General features: G+C 35.3%; 1 protein-coding gene across 1 annotated transcript in view; it reads right to left on the bottom strand.

The window, feature by feature from the left end:
• LOC149413519 (E3 ubiquitin-protein ligase TRIM33-like) overlaps positions 1-22971 on the bottom strand; it is an 88968-nt gene that overhangs the window by 38929 nt on the left and 27068 nt on the right. The window contains exons 2-3 of the mRNA XM_089644387.1: positions 3485-3770; positions 1116-1356 (exon numbers count right to left, since the gene is read on the bottom strand). Of these exons, the coding sequence (XP_089500513.1) occupies positions 1116-1356; positions 3485-3770 (527 nt within the window). The remainder of the gene's footprint in view (positions 1-1115; positions 1357-3484; positions 3771-22971) is intronic.

Raw genomic sequence — 22971 nt, 5'->3', positions numbered from 1 at the left:
AACAAAATAATACATGGCGTCTTTGCACTCCGTTGTCGCCGCCACGGCGACATTGTAAACATTCTAAAACACCGATGGCGCCGCAGCGGCGACATAAACAATGGGTGTACATTTTATTGTTTAAGAGTCCTTTTACAGATACACATGATTCTATTCAGTTGTATACTAACTAACTAACTAACTAACTAACCATCACGCCGTTTCCCCGCAGGGGTAGGCAGAGAGGACGGACCGCCAAACAACTCGGTCTTGGCACACACTCCTTGCCTCATTCACATTCATACATCGTCTCATACATACTCTTCTATTATTCTGACTCTTGACATGGCCCGACTCGAGTATCTGATTCACTTGATCGTGCCATGTCTTCCTCGGGCGTCCCCGACTTCTGCATACAGTACCCACTTACGATTGGTTGTGCTTTTTGCTCTGCTTTTCATACATAACAATAAAACGCTTTAATTTTCTTTGAATATTTTGAGACCTGGGCTCTATGGAAAACTCCAGATTTTAATAAAAGGTCCCAAGCGGGACTGTGTGGTCTGCTCGAAAAGGGCAGTAAAAGGTGGCAGACGGGAAACCAGTGAGGACTGTGACACGTGCCCTAACAAGCCACGTATGCATTTGGGAGACTGCTTTCTAAAATACCGCATGTTAAAAAATTATAAAGATTAGAAGATGCAAATTCTTCTTTTATTAACAATCTTATGTGATAATAATTATATATTTGTTAACATAACTGTATCATTTTATTTACTGCCTTTTTCTAAGTTTCTAAAAATATCCTAATTTTTCCTCATATTTTTACATTACACTCTATGGAGTAGCTTGTATACCATTTAAAAAATAATTTGGAGTACAAAGGTTAAAAAATGCTACAGACTTCTAAATGAGGAGAAAAGCAATCAATTATGCCAAAATAAAAGGATAAATTCGTCATTATTGAGGCAACAAAATCAAATTAAATATACTTGTAACTAAAGTTGCAAAAAAGGTCCTATTGATGGGGTTAAATAGTGTTTTATTCAGATCTGATCCAAATATTACAATTTTTTTTTCGATTTCGAATGCTGGTCTTTCATCATCGCGATACTGAGAGTAAGATAAGTAAGAACCTCTGATGCGCCTGCACGCAAACGTCGCAGATAAACTCTGAACATTCGCAGCACCAGGCCGTGGCGGCATTGTCGTCGGAGCAGCTGTTGCAGCGCTGCTCGCTGTTGCCAGCTGGTCCACTCGAAGTACCGCCCTCCGCCAGGGCTCTGCGTTCCACCACAAACTGCTGGTCGATCATGGCGTGGGCGCTGCACTGCACTCGGCATTGCGGGCACAGCACCGTCAGACTTTCTGGAGTGGCTGAAATTTAAAAATTTATGATTTTTATTCAAAGAACAGGATGCCAACAAAGGATTGTTATATTGAGTAATGTCAGTTGACTTGTTTTAACTCAAGCGTTTAGCATTTAGTCTTTCTGTAAATTTGTTTGTTATGTTCAGGTTAAAGAAGGTGGCCATTTTAACTAATCGTTTGCCTCAGTAGCCGATAGGCATGATTTTAAAAATACACATCTCTGCATATAAGTAGCTATTCTGAAGAAAATACTTATGGTAGATGATATGCTAATTTTATAAAAAATATATCAACAAATTATCTGGTAAGTAAGGTAAGTCTATACAATGTAAAAAAAACACAATTTTGCAAAAAAAAAAAAGAAGTTTTTATGGAAAGTACTTAGATGGCGCATGACAAAAAATTTGTGTCGGCAAATGTCAGGTTATTGGTTGAATAATTTTTTTTTAAATTGTGATCTGTGAATTAAGAAGATAAGTGATTACTTACAAATTTTATGATTTCAGAAATGAATTTGGTTTGATTTATCAAAGTAAGATACAATTAGAAACATACTTTTTTGGATGCCTACCTACTAATATAGAGTGCCCACAGAAAAGGGATTTCAAAATTCTCTGATAATTCCTGATTTTCCAAAGTAGTGTTTACACTTTTCCATGGAATTTTTTTATTTGATATCGGACATATTTTTCAAAATTTCAATATAGAAAGTCAAAATTTTAGTTTTGATTTAATACAGTATTTAAATGAGGTGTTGAGTTGTCCCACCACAAATGAGGTGAGCTGTGAAGTGTGAAAGAGCCAAGGGGGGTAAATAATTTTGGAGAATTTTTGTATCCTGGGACATGCGGATACAAAAATTTTGCATGCACAAAATGTATTATGGATACACAAACACCTCACCACCTCACAACCTCAAAAAATTTGTACTAATACAAAATATTTGTATTAACCGCTTCTGTGCCAAGAGCGAGTTAACTCGCATTCTTGGCCTGCTGTGCACAGCTACACTTCTACCTACTGGCATTTAAAAGGTTAATACACAACCTGTTGTAGTAATACAAAATATTTTTATTCATAATAAAAATTAATACAAATTTTCAGTATCAACACACTTTGGCCGGGAAAGGTAGTTCTACCCGTTCGGTCGATTGATGCTTAAGGCCAGAAAGGGTATTTCTACCTTTTGCGCCAGCCTCATTTCAATGGCAGAAAAGACAGAATTATTCAATTTTTTATAAGAATATTACATACCAATATCTTTGTAAAGGTCCCAAATATATGTTCATAATTATCGAATCGTAATGCAAGTCTTCTTTTTATATTTATCTTCATGCCTTTCATTTATATCGGTATTTCAACAAAAGGATAGTATATTATTTGTTATTGTAATAATTCAATTCCTGGAGTAAGGGTTTTTATGACCATGAAAACCGATTCGAATCTCTATCTCTGTTCCGCCCCATTCAACTCCTATGTGCAAGCGAGCGAGAGATGTCAGGCGTATTTAAAGAAATCAGATATGGGCAAATACCGATAGGCGGACCGTAATAAACATATTACATGGTTAATTGAGTTGCATTTCAAACAATATTTGATTTTCGTTTAGTACTTTCACAGCTTGGGTATGCTGAGTTACTATGTAGAAATTTTTATTTTAATTATTTTCGAAGATATAGCGATTTAAGACAAATTAAAGAAATTCATGCGGGACCTTTATTTTCGCCCGGAGACAGCATAGCGCCAGCGCAAAAAATGGCCGCCAGAAATGTGTTAATACTAAACCAATACAAAGAATAAGAGTTGGGACAAATATATTTTGTGAGGTGGTGGAACCTTTTTTGCGTGCAACATTTGTACTGCCGACATTAGCAAAAAGGCAGCTTGAATTTTTCAATGTTCACATTCTGATGTACAATACCTTTCATGTTTATCAACCTATTAAAATAAAAAATATGATGAAATGTAATCATTGAAAATTTCCAGATGCCTTTTTATGACAGCAGTGTAGTGCATCTTTGCATGGGGTACTCAACACTATCAATAAGGTAGTCCTGTGCTATTTTAGCGGGTTCAGTCTATTGCAGGTCCAGTCTCTTTGATGGATGACTGCGTTTATTAAAGTAATTCTCACCGTTATAATCCCTGGCCTGCGAGCGCTCCAGCAGTTTGGCTGTGACACACGCCTCGCAAGCTGAGTGCAGGCACTCCATGAGGCGCGGCGTGCCAGCGGTGGAGGCGGCGGCCAGCTGCAGGCGGCAGAACACGCACCGCAGTGCCGCCCATGGTCCGCCGCCTGCTGTCTCGCCAGCGTCGCCTGCTCCGCCCTCTGTCACCGACCCGCCCTCCTTGGGGGCTGAGTCCTGCGAGGCTCGCCGCCCGCTGGATTGGGCGGGCACGCCAGCTTCCACAGCCTTGTTCTGGAACAAAATTGCAGCTTTACTATCCACAAATGATTTTCAGAACAATGTTTAACCCCTAGTGTGCCAAGATATCCACCGCAGATTTGCTAGTTGCTTATCGCATTTGCCTCGATTTTAAGGTATTGAACCATAAAAAATGCTCCTAGCATACTTATTTATTTAACCATATGATAGTTACAGAATAGTTATTGAGAGTAGTAGTCATAGTACAAAAAATATAAAATATTTTCGTATTTCTTTAATATATTTTATGTAACATTCCTCTGTTTTGAAGGTCAAGTTTGCAAAATTCCATCAATCTCAAAATAATACCGTAGAATTGTTTTAAATAATAAACCGAAACATATTGGTCGCAGATCGTGACTTTTTAGAGCGCTTCGAAAAATTCGACATCATTGATGTTGTTTAGTCCAAAACGATTTTTTTTCGAAAATTCGGTTTTGGTATGAAGATTTTCAGGAAATTTCAGTTTGGCAGTGCGCTGCATCGATTTCCTGAAAATCTTCATACAACCAAACGCCATGCCATTTTTTAATATTAGCACTAGTACACCCATTGTCATGGGCCGCTACTGACCGAGACATTCTTCTTTTTTTTTATTTAAAGAAAGCAAGACAAAAATATATATTACAGTAAATAATAAAATAAAATAGAGAAGAAAAGAAGAAAAAAAGAAAAAAAAAAAAAAAAAAAACAGAAAAGTTCCAAGAAACTACTTTAGTAGTTTGTCGAAAAAAAAGATAAAAACTTATTTTACTTAATGACAACAGTGATAACAATAAAAAATAACAATTTGTTTTAAAAATATAAAAACATATACACAACAGTGATAGTATCTACCTATAGTTTGTATTAGAGTCTAATAATTTATATATTATAGATAGATTTAATATTGAAGTAAAAAAAAAATTGAAATTTTGATGTCTATTAGTTGGGATGCAGAATAGGGTGTATCGATTTTTAACTTTTTTTTTTGTTTTCAAATTCCAAGTTGAAAAAAAGTTGCTACTAGGTACCACAACTTACCACAAAAAGTTTTGGATTTTTAAAAAAATGTTTAGGTCTCCCGCACAAGGCCTAAAGTTTTAATTTTTTTCAAAAAATATCAATTTTTTTTAAATTTAAAAAAATAAAATCGTAACTTTTGTGTTTATTCCAAGTTAAAAAACAGTAATATTTATAAGTAAGAAACGATTTTTTTTAATAAAAAAATGGATTTTAGGTCTCCCGCACAAGCCCTAAAGTTTGTTAATTTTGATGAAATTTTGTAATTTTGTGTACATATAAAAACCATGTTTTTTTTTTAGTTTAAACTACCTATTTATTTTTATTCCCTAATATTACTGTTTTTTAACTTGGAATAAACACAAAAGTTACGATTTTATTTTTTTAAATTTAAAAAAAATTTGAAATTTTTTTGAAAAAAATTAAAACTTTGGGCCTTGTGCGGGAGACCTAAACATTTTTTAAAAAATCCAAAACTTTTCGTGGTAAGTTGTCCTACCTAGTAGCAACTTTTTTTCAACTTGGAATTTGATAACAAAAAAAAGTTAAAAATCGATACACCCTAATGCAGAATATGATATCCTTGATTACGAAATAAATTTGGATACTAAGAAATTATAAATCACTTAACGAACCTTCAACTTTTTTCCATCAGCGCGTTTTTCATTTAAATTACAAGAAAATTCCGTCTTCTCCGCGTTACATATCCTCATCATCAAACACTTTTTATCACAGGATCCACGGATTCAGCTTTACCACTAATACTTCCAATATTATGTCGATATTTAAAGCGATTAAGCCGGACATCGCACTATGTTTCGTTTCATATAGCTAGACGGAAAAAAGTCACTTTGGAATTCTTGAAAAATGACGTCATGGGGGTATTGACAGGTAGTTAGTGTGACAAATTCTTTTGGAATTGGGGTAATTAATGCACGGGTTGACTCATACCAGAGCCCTAAAGTTAGGTAAATTAATTAATGAATTATCAGTTGCTTTTATTCGCATCTTGTCGCGCGAGCTGTAAGGTTGTTTATGTGGTTAAAATAATGTGTTTTGGTTCTAAAAAAAATGGAGGCTACTTTGGAAGGTATGTAGTATGTTATAATTGTAAAATTTTAATATAAAACATTACAGTTTTTTTTTTAAATAATGTTTAACTTGTGTATTTTTTTGTGCTTTAAAAATATTCAATTTCTAACTTCTCGAGAATTTTTTTCGGATAAAGTATCAATAAGGTTCCGTGATTTTTTTTTGTAGATTAAACAATTAATTTTCTATTCAAATCAGTTTCGATATTTTTGCTCATTAATGCTCACCAATCATAATTTGTCATTTCACAGGCACCACATACCAGATTTCCAGGCAGGAATTGTTCGAGACGTGGAGAAGTTTACCCAAGAAAGAAAGGTTTCAGGGAATATATAATCATATTAATTTTGAAAAAATTAGAAACATGAATGCAAATATAAACGAATTCAAAAGCCACCTTAAAAAGTATTCCGAACAGTTGAACTGAATCGTACCAAATATAAACAAATATAACAACACCCCCATACACACAAGCCCTGCTTATTTATGGGGGTACATCGAATACTTATATTATGTAATTAATAACCTACTATATTGTGTAATTATATTATGTAATTGTTATATTATGTAATTCGTGTATCTGTTTTTTACTAAAAAAAAAAAAAAAAAAAAAAATATTTTAAGTAAATTTAAACGTCAAAATCTCAGTGCAAGCAGTGAAAAAAATTTGAAAAGCCAAGTACAGTTAATATCTTTGAATATAACCAAAAAGTGGATCGCAGTTTCTCGGATTTGATAAATTTTAGAATTAACATTGAAGATGTAGATTTGAAAATGTAAAATTTAAAATGTTATTAACTATGGTAGATGGCAAAATTTGCAATTTAATGGAAACAAGTCGACTATGTCGTGTTATATCTGTGGTGCCAAACCCAGTGAAATGAATACTACGGTTATCAATAGAGTTCCACGACAAGAATTTTATTCCTTTGGCTTATCTACATTGCATGCCTGGATAAAAACTTTCGAATGTTTTTTGCATATCGCTTATCGAATACAACTCTGGCAAGTCAGAGGGGATGCAAATAAACTAATTTTAAGTACCTACTAGAAAAAAGGGAAAAAAAATTACAGGAACGGTTTAAAAGTGAAATGGGATTAATTGTAGATAAACCAAAACCTGGGTTTGGCAACCCAAACACTGGTTTTTTCGGCTCTGCGGGGGCATATGCGGGGCTCATCAAGAGGTTTTGTATAATTTTGAGTACAATAGCTTCTGGGTATAGCATTAACATCGAACATTTTGAACAGTATGTGCATGACACTAAGGAGTTATATCTTAACCTATATGATTGGTATACCATGCCAACAACTGTTCATAAACTTTTATACCATTCATTTGATGTGATTAGTTCGTGCATTGTACCTATTGGGCAGCTGTCAGAAGAGGCGCAAGAGGCGCGAAATAAAGACTGTAGAAGATTTAGGTAATTGCACACCAGAAAAATCGACCGAACATCGACAAACAGAGATATGTTAACCATGCTATTAATTACATCAGATCCAATAATAAATAGTTTTAGAGAGGTTCCAAGAAAAAAAATTGAGCTCACTTCCCTCTGATGTGTTAAATTTACTTGTTCCACCCAATTCCGAGTCAAGAACACAATGTTTGCGATCTGATGACTCCTCTGAACATTATTCTGATGACTCCTCTGATTATTATTCTGATGATTCCTCTGAACATAACTCAGATAGCATCTAGTTTCAATAAGCATTATGTTTAAGCACTTTCTCACAAATCTATTGGTTCTGTACTCTGTCTTAAAAAAATTAAAGATGTTTATGTGCAGTTAATTTCTCTCGCCGCAAATGACTCAGATAGCACTTTATTAGATAAGTAATATTTTTTGTTTCGTTACTGTTCTTGCATAACTTTTGATATTATTATTTTATTTTCTGACTGTACTTTCTGCAACTAATGCTTGTTTTTATTAAGTTCCGTTGCTAAATATGACTAAAATTGTTTTCCTAGATTAGTAATAATGATTGTTTTGATTATTTTTTAGCTATTTTTTATAATTTTTTTATACTTTCGCAATTGTTTCGTGATTTGTATTATATTTTTTGACTGTGCTTTTACATATTTATTATTGTCAAAATAGACATATTTTTAACTTTTTAAATTTGTTTTCTTCAAAAACCTCAAATACGGTATTAATACTGTTATGAATTATTTAAAAGATTTTTTTCCGATTTTTTTTAGAAAAAAATTAAATTAATCACTTTCAATCCAAATTTTCAATACATTCAGATTAAATACTCCCCACAAGAGGGTTCCAAACACTTTATAATTATAAAAGAGTTTTTTCCGTCTAGCTTGTATGAAACGAAACACTGTGCATCGTTACATTTAAAATCTTTAGTTCCGAATTGGTTCGCGAATTTTTCCGCTCGCGCCTTTAGTATCGATCTATCGAGGGCATATCCAGCTTTTCTTTGGACATCAAACCACTTCAGTAAAGCTTCATCAACGTCGGGAAGTGCGCACTTTCTCAATTTTTTTATTTTGTTGTGTCATTATTTTTCCACAGGTTGATATCGTAGAGGACGACAGAGAAAACTTGTTGCAAACGTCGACATTTTTCGCGCCGCGTTCGATTTCCCCGAATAATTTTGACTTTTTCACGAATCGACAGACACTTTCTCTTGTTAGCGGACATGCTTGTAAATCAGGGGTTTCTTTTTAACTGATATTAAATTTAAAAATGAAACTTACCTACCCCATGCAAGTAAAACAAAATTAGGAAAACCCTATTGTCCTAAAACTTCGATTTAACTATCCTGCAGCCTTCTCCTTATATTAGCGTAAATATTTGACATATCAATTTAGTATGTTACGTATTCCTGCGCAAATACATAAGTTACCATTGATAATTGACTGAATAATTGGGATTTCTGTAGTTCAAAAGCCCATAAGACAGAAAAATGCATGGGGTCGTCGGAAGACCCACTTGGTTACAGACGTTTTGTTTGACATCTTGGCCTGTCAAGAGTTAATAAAACTTTTAAATAGTGCGCGACAGGAATGTAGGAAGTTTTTTTTTTTTGTTTTTTTCTTAGGTTTGTCAACAGTGATTCATATCAAAGTTCTCGAAATACAATTACATTAATTAAACTTGGTTGATACTATCACTAATTACAGACAAACACAACATTGATGAACACAACACTGTAAGTAAAGAATAATGTACATGTATGCACCTACATGCATACATGTATACACACATACATACACTTACATACAGAGGCGGATTTGACCTTAGGCCTACGTAGGCCCGGGCCCAGGGCGGCCAGATATTAGGGGCGTCCAATCGTGACAAAAAAGACACATTATTATTTTTATTTTTTTGCGTTTAATTGGTAGAACTCCATTTATTTTTTTAAAAATTAATTAAAATCAAATTTAGTAATATAATTATTAAGTTCTGCAAGTATTTTTTGGTTTTTGTTATTGTTACAGCTGTTTCGGCTTTCAAGGCCATTTTCAAACTGTGGTTAAGCCACGTTTTGACGACTTATGAATATGATTCTATTTTACCCCCTCCCAAGTTAAAATGATTTATTACCGGTTAAACCAATTTACTTATCAAAAAAAAAAAAGACACAGATGATAACAAGAAATTTCTTCCTAAGTACCTAAATATTCTACGTACGAAATAGCGATATGCAAGAGCGTGTTCACACACAGCACACAGCGCGCCCCCACGCCCCGCAGCCGCCCTCGCAACACCTATGATGGTTACTGAGAAAGGGGCGGCTACATGGTCTGGGGCCTAGGGCGGCCAAGACTGCAAATCCGCCTCTGCTTACATATACATTTCATAACAGCAACAGTAATTATTTTTTAGAACAACACGATAGGTAGCTTTAAGTTTTGTTTACGTTTGATTTGAAGGTGGCCAATGATGACATTGACAAATCAATGGGATGACTTTTATATGTCTCGTTAAAATAACGGCACATTCTCGGTAAAGGTGAGTCATACCCCAGCTTAGTTTTATATTTTTTAATATGTAACGGGATATAATGTATAAGTCGGCAACCAATTCTAGGAACGTTGAACATAATTTGATAGAGTAAAAAAGGGCAGTTTATTAGAGCATTAACAATTTTGAAAAGAAAATTTAAATCAATATTTAGTCTTCTCTGTTCAAGGGTGCGTACATTGTAGAAATTTAGTCTATCGGTTGTAAAGTAAGATGTAAATAAAGTTTTATTTATTTATTCTATAAGTTGTAAATATTATAATCCGTCCCTAACTGAATTTAAAGAAAGCCCCCCGCGCTATGCCCCACCTTTCTATTAATAGGTACTTATTTCGAGAATTGGCTTTATTTTAGGAACCAACGATTTATTTAAGTACAAATGTAAATGGCGTTGACAATTTTTTTGTACGTTATATCGACGATGCGTCCTCGTTATAACAGCAAACGATTGTACGAATATACCTAAACCAGAACCAAAATATCACCCGGCGGTAATAATGGCTCATTATAGTAATGGTATGTATACATTTGCGAACTTAAACGCGTACCGAGCCTCGAATTACGGAAAAGAAACGAAGCAACTGCAAGCGGTATTTCGCGCCATACTCATGCTGGCTCTACACTCGCGCGCGAAGTCGCGCCGTGAATATACGCCGCGATCCGCGCGTGAACTGTGTCCATCCACACTCGCAAAGCTTCAGTCTTGTTCGCGACTTTAAACCGCAAACCCTTTGTCGCGGGCTAAAAAACCGACAAAAATCGGGGAATGGCGCGAAGCGCGAACGCGAATATTGCGAAGGCGTGAACAAGATCCACACTCGCGTTTCGCGGCCTTCGCGGCCGTTCGCGCCGCGAGTGTAGAGCGCGCTTCATATAATAATAGGTAACTCCATTAATGATGGACTGAACGCAGTTGGCGCTAACAAAAAATTGTCCAAAGAAGCGAAGTTAGCAGTCCACAATGGAGTGCTGGTACATACCCTGATGTATGGAAGTGAGGCATGGAACTGGCAAAGAAAGGATGAAAGTAGATTGAATGCTGTTGAAATGAGATTCCTGAGGCGTATGTGTGGTAAAACCATGTATGATCGTGTGAGGAATGTGGATATCCGCAAAGAGTGCAAGGCTGATGTAAGCGTAATGAGTAAGATCAAGAAAGGGACCCTTAGATGGTTTGGGCATGTAGAGCGAATGAACGAAGAAAGGAGTGTAAGGAGAATATACGATGCAAATGTGAATGGTAGCAGAAGTCGGGGACGCCCGAGGAAGACATGGCACGACCAAGTGAATCAGATACTCGAGTCGGGCCATGTCAAGAGTCAGAACAATAGAAGAGTATGTATGAGACGATGTATGCATGTGAATGAGGCAAGGAGTGTGTGCCAAGACCGAGTTGTTTGGCGGTCCGTCCTCTCTGCCTATCCCTGCGGGGAAACGGCGTGATGGTTAGTTAGTTAGTTAGTTAGTTACTTTACTTTTGCGAATATATTGATTGTAGAGGCAGAAAGCAGACATTTTGGATCATTTGATTGCGATCATTTTACCTATAACCGGTTAAATAACAGTTAAACCTTTAAGGCATCAATATCCCTTGATTTAGATTTTTATAAATACCAACATCAAATTTTTGAAAGTTGTAAAATGTCAAATGACAAAAAATAGTTTTAGCAAACATTTACAGAAACGGGGAAATAACAACTGGGCCCAGTCTGGGCTAATGGCAATTAACTTAAGTAGTAAACGCATTACAAAACAATTAAAACGGAACTGCCTATTAGCAAGCAATTGTATGTATTCATTCGGACGACACAATACCCTCAAATAAAGTCAGAACCATAATGACGTAAGTGAAGAAGTTTACAAAAATATGCGACGCGCTGCCCCATTCTATTGGACGGTCCTACGATCGAATTTGCCCTAGCAGGCCTAGAAAATTGATCTTTTCGCGGGGTTTATTTAACTTAATTCTGATAAATATACTATCTCAAATGTTTCTAAATTACGTAAAATATTTTAATGGTAAGGTACTGTAGATAGAATTTATTCGCTTTTGGGAATAGCTCATGCGGTCTCACAAAAATCGTTGTATCTCCCTTACAATCATGGTGAGAAATATGATATAAATGGTGTTAGAAAGAGAAACACCACGCATTATATTTAAATCTACAAGTTAAAAATAGAAGAATTAAAATGTACACATATGAAACCAAAGGTTCCTACCGCAATATACATAAAAAAAATATATACATATTTATATACATAGATATATATTTTTTTAAACTTCGTGAATTTTTAAATAATTATTTTTTTACGAAATTATAAAAAAAGAGTGGAGACATGTAAAACATTTGTCTAATAAAATAGGTGTTTTATTTTATTTATAGAGTTATCAGTAATTTTAGTTACAAATAAAGTAGTGAGCCAAATATATATTTAAAAAAGTATTTGTTTGCATTCAAAATATTATGTGTTTAATTGTAATAATAAAACTTGAAAGCACAATTCATCGCCTTTCAAAGAGAGTTTTTGGATACGTTCAGAAATATTCCATTTATTTGGATTTATTTATTAATAATAATAATAAGTGTTTTATTATCTTTTTTTTGTGTAACAAATAGATATAATGATATCCTCACTGGGATCTCCCGTGCTGAGGATTACATTTACATATTATGTATAATTTAATTATAAGAAAATTAATATTACATCAAAGTTACAAAAAAATTTTTAATTATGAACAAATATCATGCAATATATATATATTTTATTTTTTTTAATAATTTTAAAATAAGTAAGATGTTTTTTTTTATATATATATATATATGAAGTGTTTTTTGGTATAGTTATATATATGAAATGTTTTTTGGTATAGTTCAGTTAATTCTGTTTTAGTCTGTGTTTGATTTCAGTAAATTTTCTATTTCAGATCTTCCTATGTTAAGTATCCAGCTTTTTATTTCCGATTTAAATGTTAAAGTGTTGAGGTTTTTGAGTGTGAGTGGTAATTTGTTGTAGAGTTTAATACTATGATATAAGAAACTTTTTTGCCCAAAAGTTGTATTAGTAATTATTTGTTGGATTAGTTTTTGATCATGAGATCTAGTGTTTCTATTGTACGTGTTTGTTGTTATTTCTTGTGTTTTGTGCTTATGAATGTAAATGAGTATAGTTTTAGAATATAGTTGTTTAATTGACATGATGTTAAGATTGGTGAAGATTTCGTTAGTGCTAGTTCTTACAGGAACTTTCAGTATAATTTTCATTATGGCTTTTTGGATTTAATAAGTGGATTTAGTATGTTTTTATTTGCACTGCCCCATCCGATGATACTATTATATTACTAGCTGTACCCCGCCACGCTTTGCTGTGGCTCAGTCTGTCTATGTAGATAGAGAAAGAATAGCGCGTTTTGCTATTATATTTTGTTTTGTTAACAGATGGCACTGTTTTTATGTTCAAATACACATGTTTTTACCTATCACGGGTGACATCAATATAATATGTGCGTATTCGGATGCAACATTGTGTCTTCTAATTCTAAGTTATTTCTAAGCAATCGGTGAAAAACTTTCATGAGTGTTCACGAAAACGGCACTATACAAATTAGCCAAATATAATTGAACATTCAGTAGGAGGTTGGGTTGGGTGGGACGTTTTTTTAAATTTAGGTGGTAAGCGAGTTAATGTACCTTTGGCATCTGGGTGACACACCGAAACATAATAAATAGCAATAAAACATGAAATTGGTCAGCTTAATGTCCGCCCTAATGACTTCTCAGATAATAGTTTCGTGTTTTTATGCTTTCCGTAAACAAACTGGATGATTGTCTGGAGGGATTCTGCCTACAGAGAGGATGTAAAGCCGAACATTACTCGCATCTATTTCCTAGTTCAACAATCAACCTGTAAAAATCAAAGTTTTTTTTACTGTAATATACATACATACACATTATTTTTTGTTTTGTTTAAGGATTTAACCTTCCTCAAGGACTGGAGTCAACAACGCTAACACCCAAGCCAAATTCTTATTGGATAGTGCCTATATTTATTTCATACCTGCGCACGTGTGTGTGCATGACTGCCACCAAAAGTTCATAGAATAGATTGTCATCAAAAATGAGTCTATTTGACGAGTTTCAGCTCGATCAAATGTCGAGGAGTGGGTTAATTTCCACTTCATTCATTCAACCAAGAAAACGCAATCTAAATTCACATGTTTTATTTAAAAAATAAAATCATTATTCCAACTCGTTAGGTTAGGTTTTTATGGCGTGTGTAAATCCAGCAGGTGTAATTCTCTCCATGTGTAATTTCGTCCTTGCGTAATGTGAAATTAACGCCTGACGGTGTAATTTCGTCCTGAAGGTTTTGATGTACCTCGAGTCTTAAATGTAGAAAATTAATCCGGTTAAATACCCATAAACTTGTTGAAGTTAAAACACGTAAAGCGCGAACTTTTAAAATATATAAACAACGCCAAAGTGTGTTCTGTAAAATATGTATAAACACCTTCGATAACGAATGTTAAAAATGGACGGTTGGTAACCCTCCCGTTAATAATCGTTAATTTTCATGGTTTTGTTTACGTTGACATAATCGATTTTACCTACCGTTGAGTTGTTAGGGAAATTATATTTTAAGGGAACACTGAACAGATATAATCGCTAGAAGTGTGATTATCGCCAATTTTCATAAGACCTATCGCCTCTTATGGGAGTTTTACACGACACTTATTTCCATACCGATTCCCGGAATCCAAATATGGAAAACCTTTGCGTTACACAATTATTATTTTCATACCTACATTTTTTTCTTAAAGAAAGACAAACAGTCCCGGGTTACGAATAACGTGACAATATTTGAATATCTCCTACCACCATCACAGTAAGCGTAAAACGTTGCTTGTGTTGTGATGGAGGACTAGCCAGCCGAGGAATTGAACACACTACGCCTGGGTGGGACCCAAACGCGATGTCAACCCTGTATGATGTAAGTATATGAAAACATGCTAATTCGAACGAAACGTCGCGTGTCAAAATTTGAAAGCAATCGGTAAAGTACTTTCGGAGATTTGAGATTTTGAACAAACGAACATTATTTTTTTTTACAAATCATCCAAATATTATTATTATTAAAGCCGCTGCTAGAACCTCACAGCATCTTTCTTTCATTCGCCTTCTCACTAGATCCCCAAAGATTTATGATAACTTTACAATTTAACCCTTTAGGCTAATTTGTTCGCTTTTGGGAGCAGCTCATATTATGGTCTCTCATAATTGTGTTTTCCTTACTGTTATGGTGAGAAATATGATCTAAACGGTGTTAGAAAGAGGAAACACCACGCTTTATAGTCAAATCTAGAAATCAACCACAGAATAATTAAAATTATGAAACCAAAGGTTCCGAAGGCAATTTGAAAAAATATATGAATCTTTGTGAACTTTTTATTAATTATTTTTATTTTTATGACAAAAAGTGGGGTGACGATAACGTTTGTAATGCATTTGTCTAATAAACATGTATCCATGTATTTTGTTTCATTATATATCTATTGCTGCAGAACTACGCTCAAATCTAGTGTCTTTACTTTGAGGTATGGCTGTTTTCTTAATATTGTTTGGCTGATTGATGATGAGCACAATAACTATTTATTTAATTTGTGGACTGGTCGTTGTAGAACTACGCTCAAATACATGCATTCCAATATAATCAAGCAAATTTTCCACACTAACCGTAAAACTGATGACTGCAGTCAAGCAATGCTCGCCTAACTAGACGAAAATAGAAGTCCTATTTTTATATAGAAACCATAATAAATAAATAAAATAAAAATAAAAAAAATAATAATTATATGGAAAGACGAACTGCATGAAATCTGTACGAAAAAAGGTATCGTGTAAAGCGCTCATTAGACCTCAGACAGGCCAATGAGATCAGATAGGTCCCTGTTCTACCAGTATTACAATGGAAGATGCTCCGAGGAGCTAGCGTCATTGATCCCTTCGGCACCGGTGCATAGTCGGGAAACACGAAAAATACGCACCCAACACGTGTGTGTACAAGGTTAACATTTGTCACATGAGAACGGGTAGCTTCTACGATCCGTTCTTGAGTTTGGAACGAATTGCCGGCCTCTGTGTTTCCTCCCTCCTACAACATTGGTCTCTTCAAGACCCACGTTCACCCCTTCTCCTCAAAACATCCCACACAGCATCTCTAAAGATGACTCGTAAGGGCCTCTTGGAAAACTCCTGGAGTTCTTGTAAAAAAACTTCGACAATAGAGGATGACGTAAAAAATAGAGCGATTGATAAAATTTTACAGGCGGAATCGTTATAATTTTACCATGAGATCGGAATGTTAGCATTTCAGAATGCAGTTTGCAGCAAAAGCGAGATTGTACGTGCGTCCGTCCGTTAGACTCAATGTAATTTCACTGTCATGTCCTCGATGCACTGAATAGATAACACACGCTAGAAATATCATCACATCGAACCTTCTTCAATCGCCATTTTGTTTGTATCTGACCGTTGTTACGAGGCGCGGTGCAGTTTTTCACTTTGGTTGGATAGGATTCTAACTTCGCCTTACCACGTTCTGAGGTGACAAAGTTTGCAAAGATGAATTATCACAATTTATTTATGGGTGCATATAAACAGGACAAAATTTCCGCGAGTCGAGCCGCAAATTACGGGAAAGGAACAAAGAACCGTTTGCGATTGCTTCGTTCTTTTCCCATAATTCGCGGTTCGCCTCGCGGAATTTTTGTCCCGTTTATACGTAGCATAAGAATTTCTGAGTATTTTAAATAATTATAAGCAATATCAATACAAATTGATAATATCTCCGGAGTAAAAATAAATGCCGCCAACGGGAATTGAACCCGTACCTTCTGATGTACGGTTAGGTGCTCTGAACCACTGAGCTATGTCAGCTTATTTCCAACCCGCCAAATAATTCAATACGTACTAGTAACTCAATCTGTATTGATATTTTTTTGCTTATAATTGAAATTATTGCTTATAATTATTTGTTATCCTTTATGCTATGCATAAAACCTTGTCTTATAAACATAGTAATTAGTTTATCATTAAAAATAATAGAGTATTTCAGTTGAACCAATATTAAAGGGAAATATTTAAATACTGACACCTCATATCTCAAAACAATTTAAAGTGAAGTTTTTAATTTATTTTTTACCCTTTTTAAAATCACGCAGGAGGCCCTGAAGAACATAATTTCTCTCAGGGCCTAAATCATCTTTGGGGACGCTGTGTGGAGGTTTTTTTTTTATAGTGAATACCTCACAAGAGTCCCAACTGCTCCCGTCTGGAGCCAGTGAGACTATGGCATCCCCAATTGGGGGATGTTGTGAGGCTGAAGGTAAGTGGGGAAGGGAAAGAGGAAGGTGGGGAAGTACCTGGCTATTCAGATCTAGTCACTAAACACGGCTAAAGCCATTTGGAGCAACGTTTCAATTCTGAATGGTGGTCTTACACCAGGGCGATACTGGTAGTATCTTCCACTCTGAAGTAAGGTATTTTGAGGAAAGGATATTCTGGGAAGTAAAAGGGTTTTAGGGGTAGGTGGGGTAGTCTGGGGGTCATTGTGTTCAGGAGTGGTTGAATCTGACTTCGTATATCGCCATCAAAATTAAAATTTTATAATGATGATGAGATGAAATAGCTGCGAATCACGAAACACGCCTATTTTTCCAGTCACATTTCTTATTCCTCTTTATTCTATGGACATACTTATTATGCGGTAACTCCCCTGGCCTCGGCCATATTCTGTCCGAAGGCCGAAGTATTTCCGGGAATTAAATTGAATATATCTGAACGTATCCAAAAACTGAAAAAAGTGTTTTTATATATGTACATATATTATATAGATGACACAGATAAAAAACTACGCCATCTGTTCGACGTATTATTTACTATTATATTACTATTTTTAATGGTAGCAGAAGTCGGGGACGCCCGAGGAAGACATGGCACGACCAAGTGAATCAGATACTTGAGTTGGGCCATGTCAAGAGTCAGAATAATAGAAGAATATGTATGAATGTGAATGAGGCAACAAGTGTGTGCCAAGACCGAGTTGTTTGGCGGTCGATCCTCTCTGCCTACCCCTGTGTGGAAACGGCGTGATGGTTAATTAGTTAGTTATAGTGTCCCGGTCACCTTATTTGAGATTTCGAAAATATATCCTTTTCCACCCCTTAAAGCGGTATGTTGATACTTCTTGATGAAATTGTGCACACTTGACATTCAAATAAGAGGAAAGTCACTATCTACATCCGATTTCTAAAATCTCCGCGGAAAGCCCTGGCAACGCCGGGCCTTCAGCTAGAAAATAATAAAACTGAACCCCTTATATAAGACATAAAACGAGAGTAAATTTTATAAAACTGCCTTTTTGTGGGTATTTTTTGATAATTGGCAAACAGGTGCCAATTAGGCCCTCAGCTCTACCAAATTGTGAATTATTATAGGTTGTTGATTTATGAAAATTATTTTTTAGTTACGAGGAAATATTACATACTAACATCGTGGTAATGGCGCAGGGGCGGGGGGCTCGGATCCCGGAGGATTTGTATCAGCTAATTTATTTTTGAATAATTCCAATGGCTTCGCACAGTTGGGAATATTGTCTGTTATTTTATTTTGTTTGGTTTTACGCCCAGCTGGGATTTTTACATGAAATATAAGAACAGAATATACCTAGTGAGCTATCGAAAATTATACACAAAGCGTGAAATAACGTTAAACTAAATATGAAACAATATTAGTAAAACATGTAACCGTAACATAAAATAAAATAGATACCAAAGCAACTACTATAATTTGTAGGATTCAACAAAGTGCTGGAATAGATTACGCTTAATTCTATAAATGGAGTCAGTAAATATATCAATAGTACCTACCCCCAAACTTGCTGCCCAGATCATGCATACTATTGGTTAGTGTGTACGATAGTTGGTTGTGTATGTATTGCAAAAGACTGTTACATTTTTTCTCGTCTTCCTAGTCGGTGCATGGAATTTAATAGTGACGACGATGGCAGGGCTGTCAATTAAGCCGTTAATTACTCTGTGCAATACAACCAGGTCTGACATAATTAATTTTTTTAAAACTACAATTTTAAATCGTGCATGCGCAAAGTAAGAAAATAACTTAAAACTCTTGCTAAGTTATCAAAAACTAGCGTAGACCCGTGATAAATCACGGAATAGTCGTAGAGGCGCTATTGCGTTCTAATAACTCGTCGAAACGCTTTCAATGTTATCACACGAGTAGCAGCAGTACACAGGGACCGTATTAGGTAGTTTCCGGTCGTTCGGCGTTAAATTGTGTCTAATACATCAATGCGGATGGTCTGAATCCCCGACAAATGAGTACCAAATTTAAAAATGACAATTAAAATAATTTTCTTTAAAATATTATACGACAGGTAGGTACAGCACATCGCTTGCATGAATTCTAAAAACAAAACATTTCAATTTTGAAAACGCAGCTTAAATTCAAAGCAAAACTTATATAGTTCATTGAACCGGAATTACAGACAGAGGCAAAACCGAAATTAGTATTTTTAATTAATGCCAATTTATCAAAAGTTTTTTGGAGCGAGACTATTGTATTCCCGATACAATGAGTCAGGTAGGACGCTATACTGGCCGGTAAACGGGCCAAGGTTAATATTCAGGGGCTCTATTCCTGAATCGAGGGCGCTCGTAATCGCCGTCGAAAGTACGTACGTTGGTCGTCGTTGCTATTCCCGAAATTGGTCGAAGGTACATACTTCGACGCCAAACGTCAAAAGTCATTCCACACGACAACTACTGGGTATAACCAGTAGAAACAGGGCAGCGAGTGGTAGGTTGTTGGCGTTTCTATGGAATTGGCTGTCAAAATCTAGTCTAGCTGTCAATTTTTGTTTTACCGCGCGGATTCCGCAAATGTAAAAGTGGGTGAAAATTTCCCACTTACTAAGTCTTTATCGTAGCCTACAAGCTCAATTAAGAGTTGCTTTTGGCAATTTGTAATATGTCCGGCAGCCATTTCTGTTTTGAATAACGAATAACTGTTGTCTGTTTGACAGTCACACCATAGAAATCCCAAAAACATCAGGAACATAGACAATATTCACAGGGGTGCCAATATAATCATCTCTTCTACCAACTTCGACCGTTCGACGCTCAAGAATACGTAAAATTGAAACATTCGAAAAAGTTAGTCGCGACGACTAGTAGTTTTTCACTCGAAGACGGCGCATACGAAAACGATTGATCGTTTAACTCCAGAATCGCAGGCCAGAACGGACAACCGACTTCACAACACAGGTTTATAGGCCATACACACATCCGACTCGCAGAACCCAATAAAGGGAACCGCCAACCAAATTATTATTATTCCGCCCGACAAAGGGAATAATAATAATTCTGTCGGGAGGTTTTACCTCCACACCTGTGGAAGGTCAATTGCAATATGCATAGTGAAGAGATCCGTACTATACTACTTAAAAAAATATGGCGAAGTCGAACAAAGGGTGAAAGGGTAGATGGTGGGGAAGAATAATGTTGGCGAAGAACCTGGCTGTTCAGCTCTGGTCACTAAACACATCTAAAGACACACAGCATGTGTGAATGGAAACATAATTACCGGACGCCAGATGCTGAATATTACTGCTAAAAATTAAATTTGCTACGTAATATTATAATTAATCGATAATTTGTATAGCGCCGTTTTTTGTGAAAAATCACCTCAAGGTTATGAGGAATGACCGTTTCTAACTTTGACTATCAATAAGGGAAAATGGTAGAGAAAGCTCTAAAATGAACCGTTTAAAATACCACGGTTCACTGTTGTGTTGTACTTTATTTTGTTTTTCTCTCTCTACTTTTCTATCCCCTGTATTTGTAATCGAGCATAATCTATTTTTACCAATGTATTAGTGGGTAAGAAGTACCTTCTTCTAAATTCATACCTTTGCTCTGTGCTTATGTGTATATCCCTGTATGTTTCCTTTTTTGTTTCTTCTTGTTTGTTCTACTTAACCAAACCTCCCTTTTTTATTTGTGTACTGTTTTGTATGTGAAAATTATAATTACGATATTTTCTATTTTTGTACTGTTTCGTATATGAAACTTATAATTTTAATATAAAAATATTAATGTAAAATTGTACCTATTAACTCCCACCCATGTATTGTAAGATCCTCTCGTCCTACAATGAGTTTTGTAACTCATCGGGATTGCTCTGGCAGGAAATAAAAATTTTAAAAATCTGAAAAGATCGGAAATGTGAATCATTTGTAGAATACGATCCCTACATCAGGCGCCGTCCTCTCACACACGATTCTTTAAATGCTGCGCTTCCCGTGTTTTCTAGACTTAAAATGAATATAATAATATATTTTTATTATTTATTCCGAATTTAAAAAAATCTTTGGACATATTTTTTCTAGCCGTCAACAGCACTAGGTACTGCAATTTAATAAGACCGCCCCAACCTGAGACAGCACACACAACAACACGACGCGACGCACGGAGCGAGTCGAAAAACATACTCGTAATATATATTATTTTTTGCCTTGTTTATTCCAGATTTCGGGGAGGGTGGTGCAATCCCACGAGTTCCATATAATACATAAAGTAAAATATTATAATGAAAAGATAACTAATAAAATTTATACAAAATAATAACAAAAGTTAAACTTTAAGATCTATGAGTTCAGGAATTGGCTCAATCGCTTTTAAATGGGATCCTGCCAGAAGTCCAGTGCTGCCATCACAAGAATATATAAATATAAAATACATTCACAATGTTCGAATGACACATAAACACACAGACACCAGCAACAGTGTGGGTGGATTCTCTGTTTTATCCCGTATTCACGAAGCTGGAAGAGTTTGATATTCACGGATGCACATTCAGTCCAGCCTGCCTAGTTCTGCCTAGGCTTAATACGTATTCGACAAGAGCATCCAAAGCACAAAAAACGACTTGCACAGACAATGCACAGATTAGCGTACCCGAAACGAGTGGATAGTTTAAGGCTAGCCTTTAGACTTGTAAGTTTTTTCGTAAATTTACGACTTCTAGCCAATGGGCGTATTGGATTTTCAAAATGCAATATGCCCATTGGCTAGAAGTCGTAAATTTACGAAAAAACTTACAAGTCTAAAGCTAGCCTTAGTACGATCAGAAATTTGTTTGCGAAAACGAAAGCGACAGTTTGGCTTGAATAACTGAAAATATCTTTCGATTACCCATCTAATTTTGGATCTGTACGTGATGCTGTAGAGCATAAAGAATTTATAGAGCTAATATGATTTACTATTTTTGTCAGTAATTGCATCTTGTTTATAGATTTGATAGGAATATACTTCAGCATCATTTGTACACAAAGTCACAGGCCGCCACTGCCGGACATACACTAATAATAATATTTGGATAATTTTTATAGCGCGGTTTTTGTATAAATATTCGCTGTACGTGACACATTTCTACGTATATGACACATTTCTACAATTATCTTATTACTAACTATGGACTGGTCAAACTATTATCAATGGCTAACAGGTTGCATCCATCGGTTCGTCGATCACCAATACAAAACCATATGTACAATGCATTTGATTGATTAACGTGATGTTAGAATGTACATATGTTGTTATTATTATTTATTTACATTTTTTACAGGCAGATAATACTTACCTTACTATACTTACCTGGTAGGTCACTTGAGAATAACACTGTTTATTGTTTATTAGAGAAATCTAAATATTGAAGACAATATTAGTGATTCTTAAACGAAAATCTGAAACAGAAAAATCAGAAAAAGAAACGGTCACATCTGGGACACGAACCCAGGATCCTTGTCTTTCCGGGACAATGCTCTACCAACTGCGCTAATGGGACCCTATCCTCTTCGGTCACTTTTAACTGTATCATACTTCGAATCTAGAGAAATCTAGATACGGTTGGAACGCACAGGACATAATTAGAAAATTGAACTTTCCGGTATTTATTTTAATAATATGTATTATGTTCTTTAATGAGCGCGTTTAGGAAAGGTATGTGCTAGACATGTGAACAAATTGAAATAGA

The sequence above is a fragment of the Hesperophylax consimilis genome, chromosome 21 (assembly GCF_061612785.1).
Source record: "Hesperophylax consimilis isolate HC1 chromosome 21, BYU_Hcon_1.0, whole genome shotgun sequence".
NCBI classification, from domain to species: Eukaryota; Metazoa; Arthropoda; class Insecta; order Trichoptera; family Limnephilidae; genus Hesperophylax; species Hesperophylax consimilis.
This window is presented reverse-complemented; position numbering and strand designations above follow the sequence as displayed.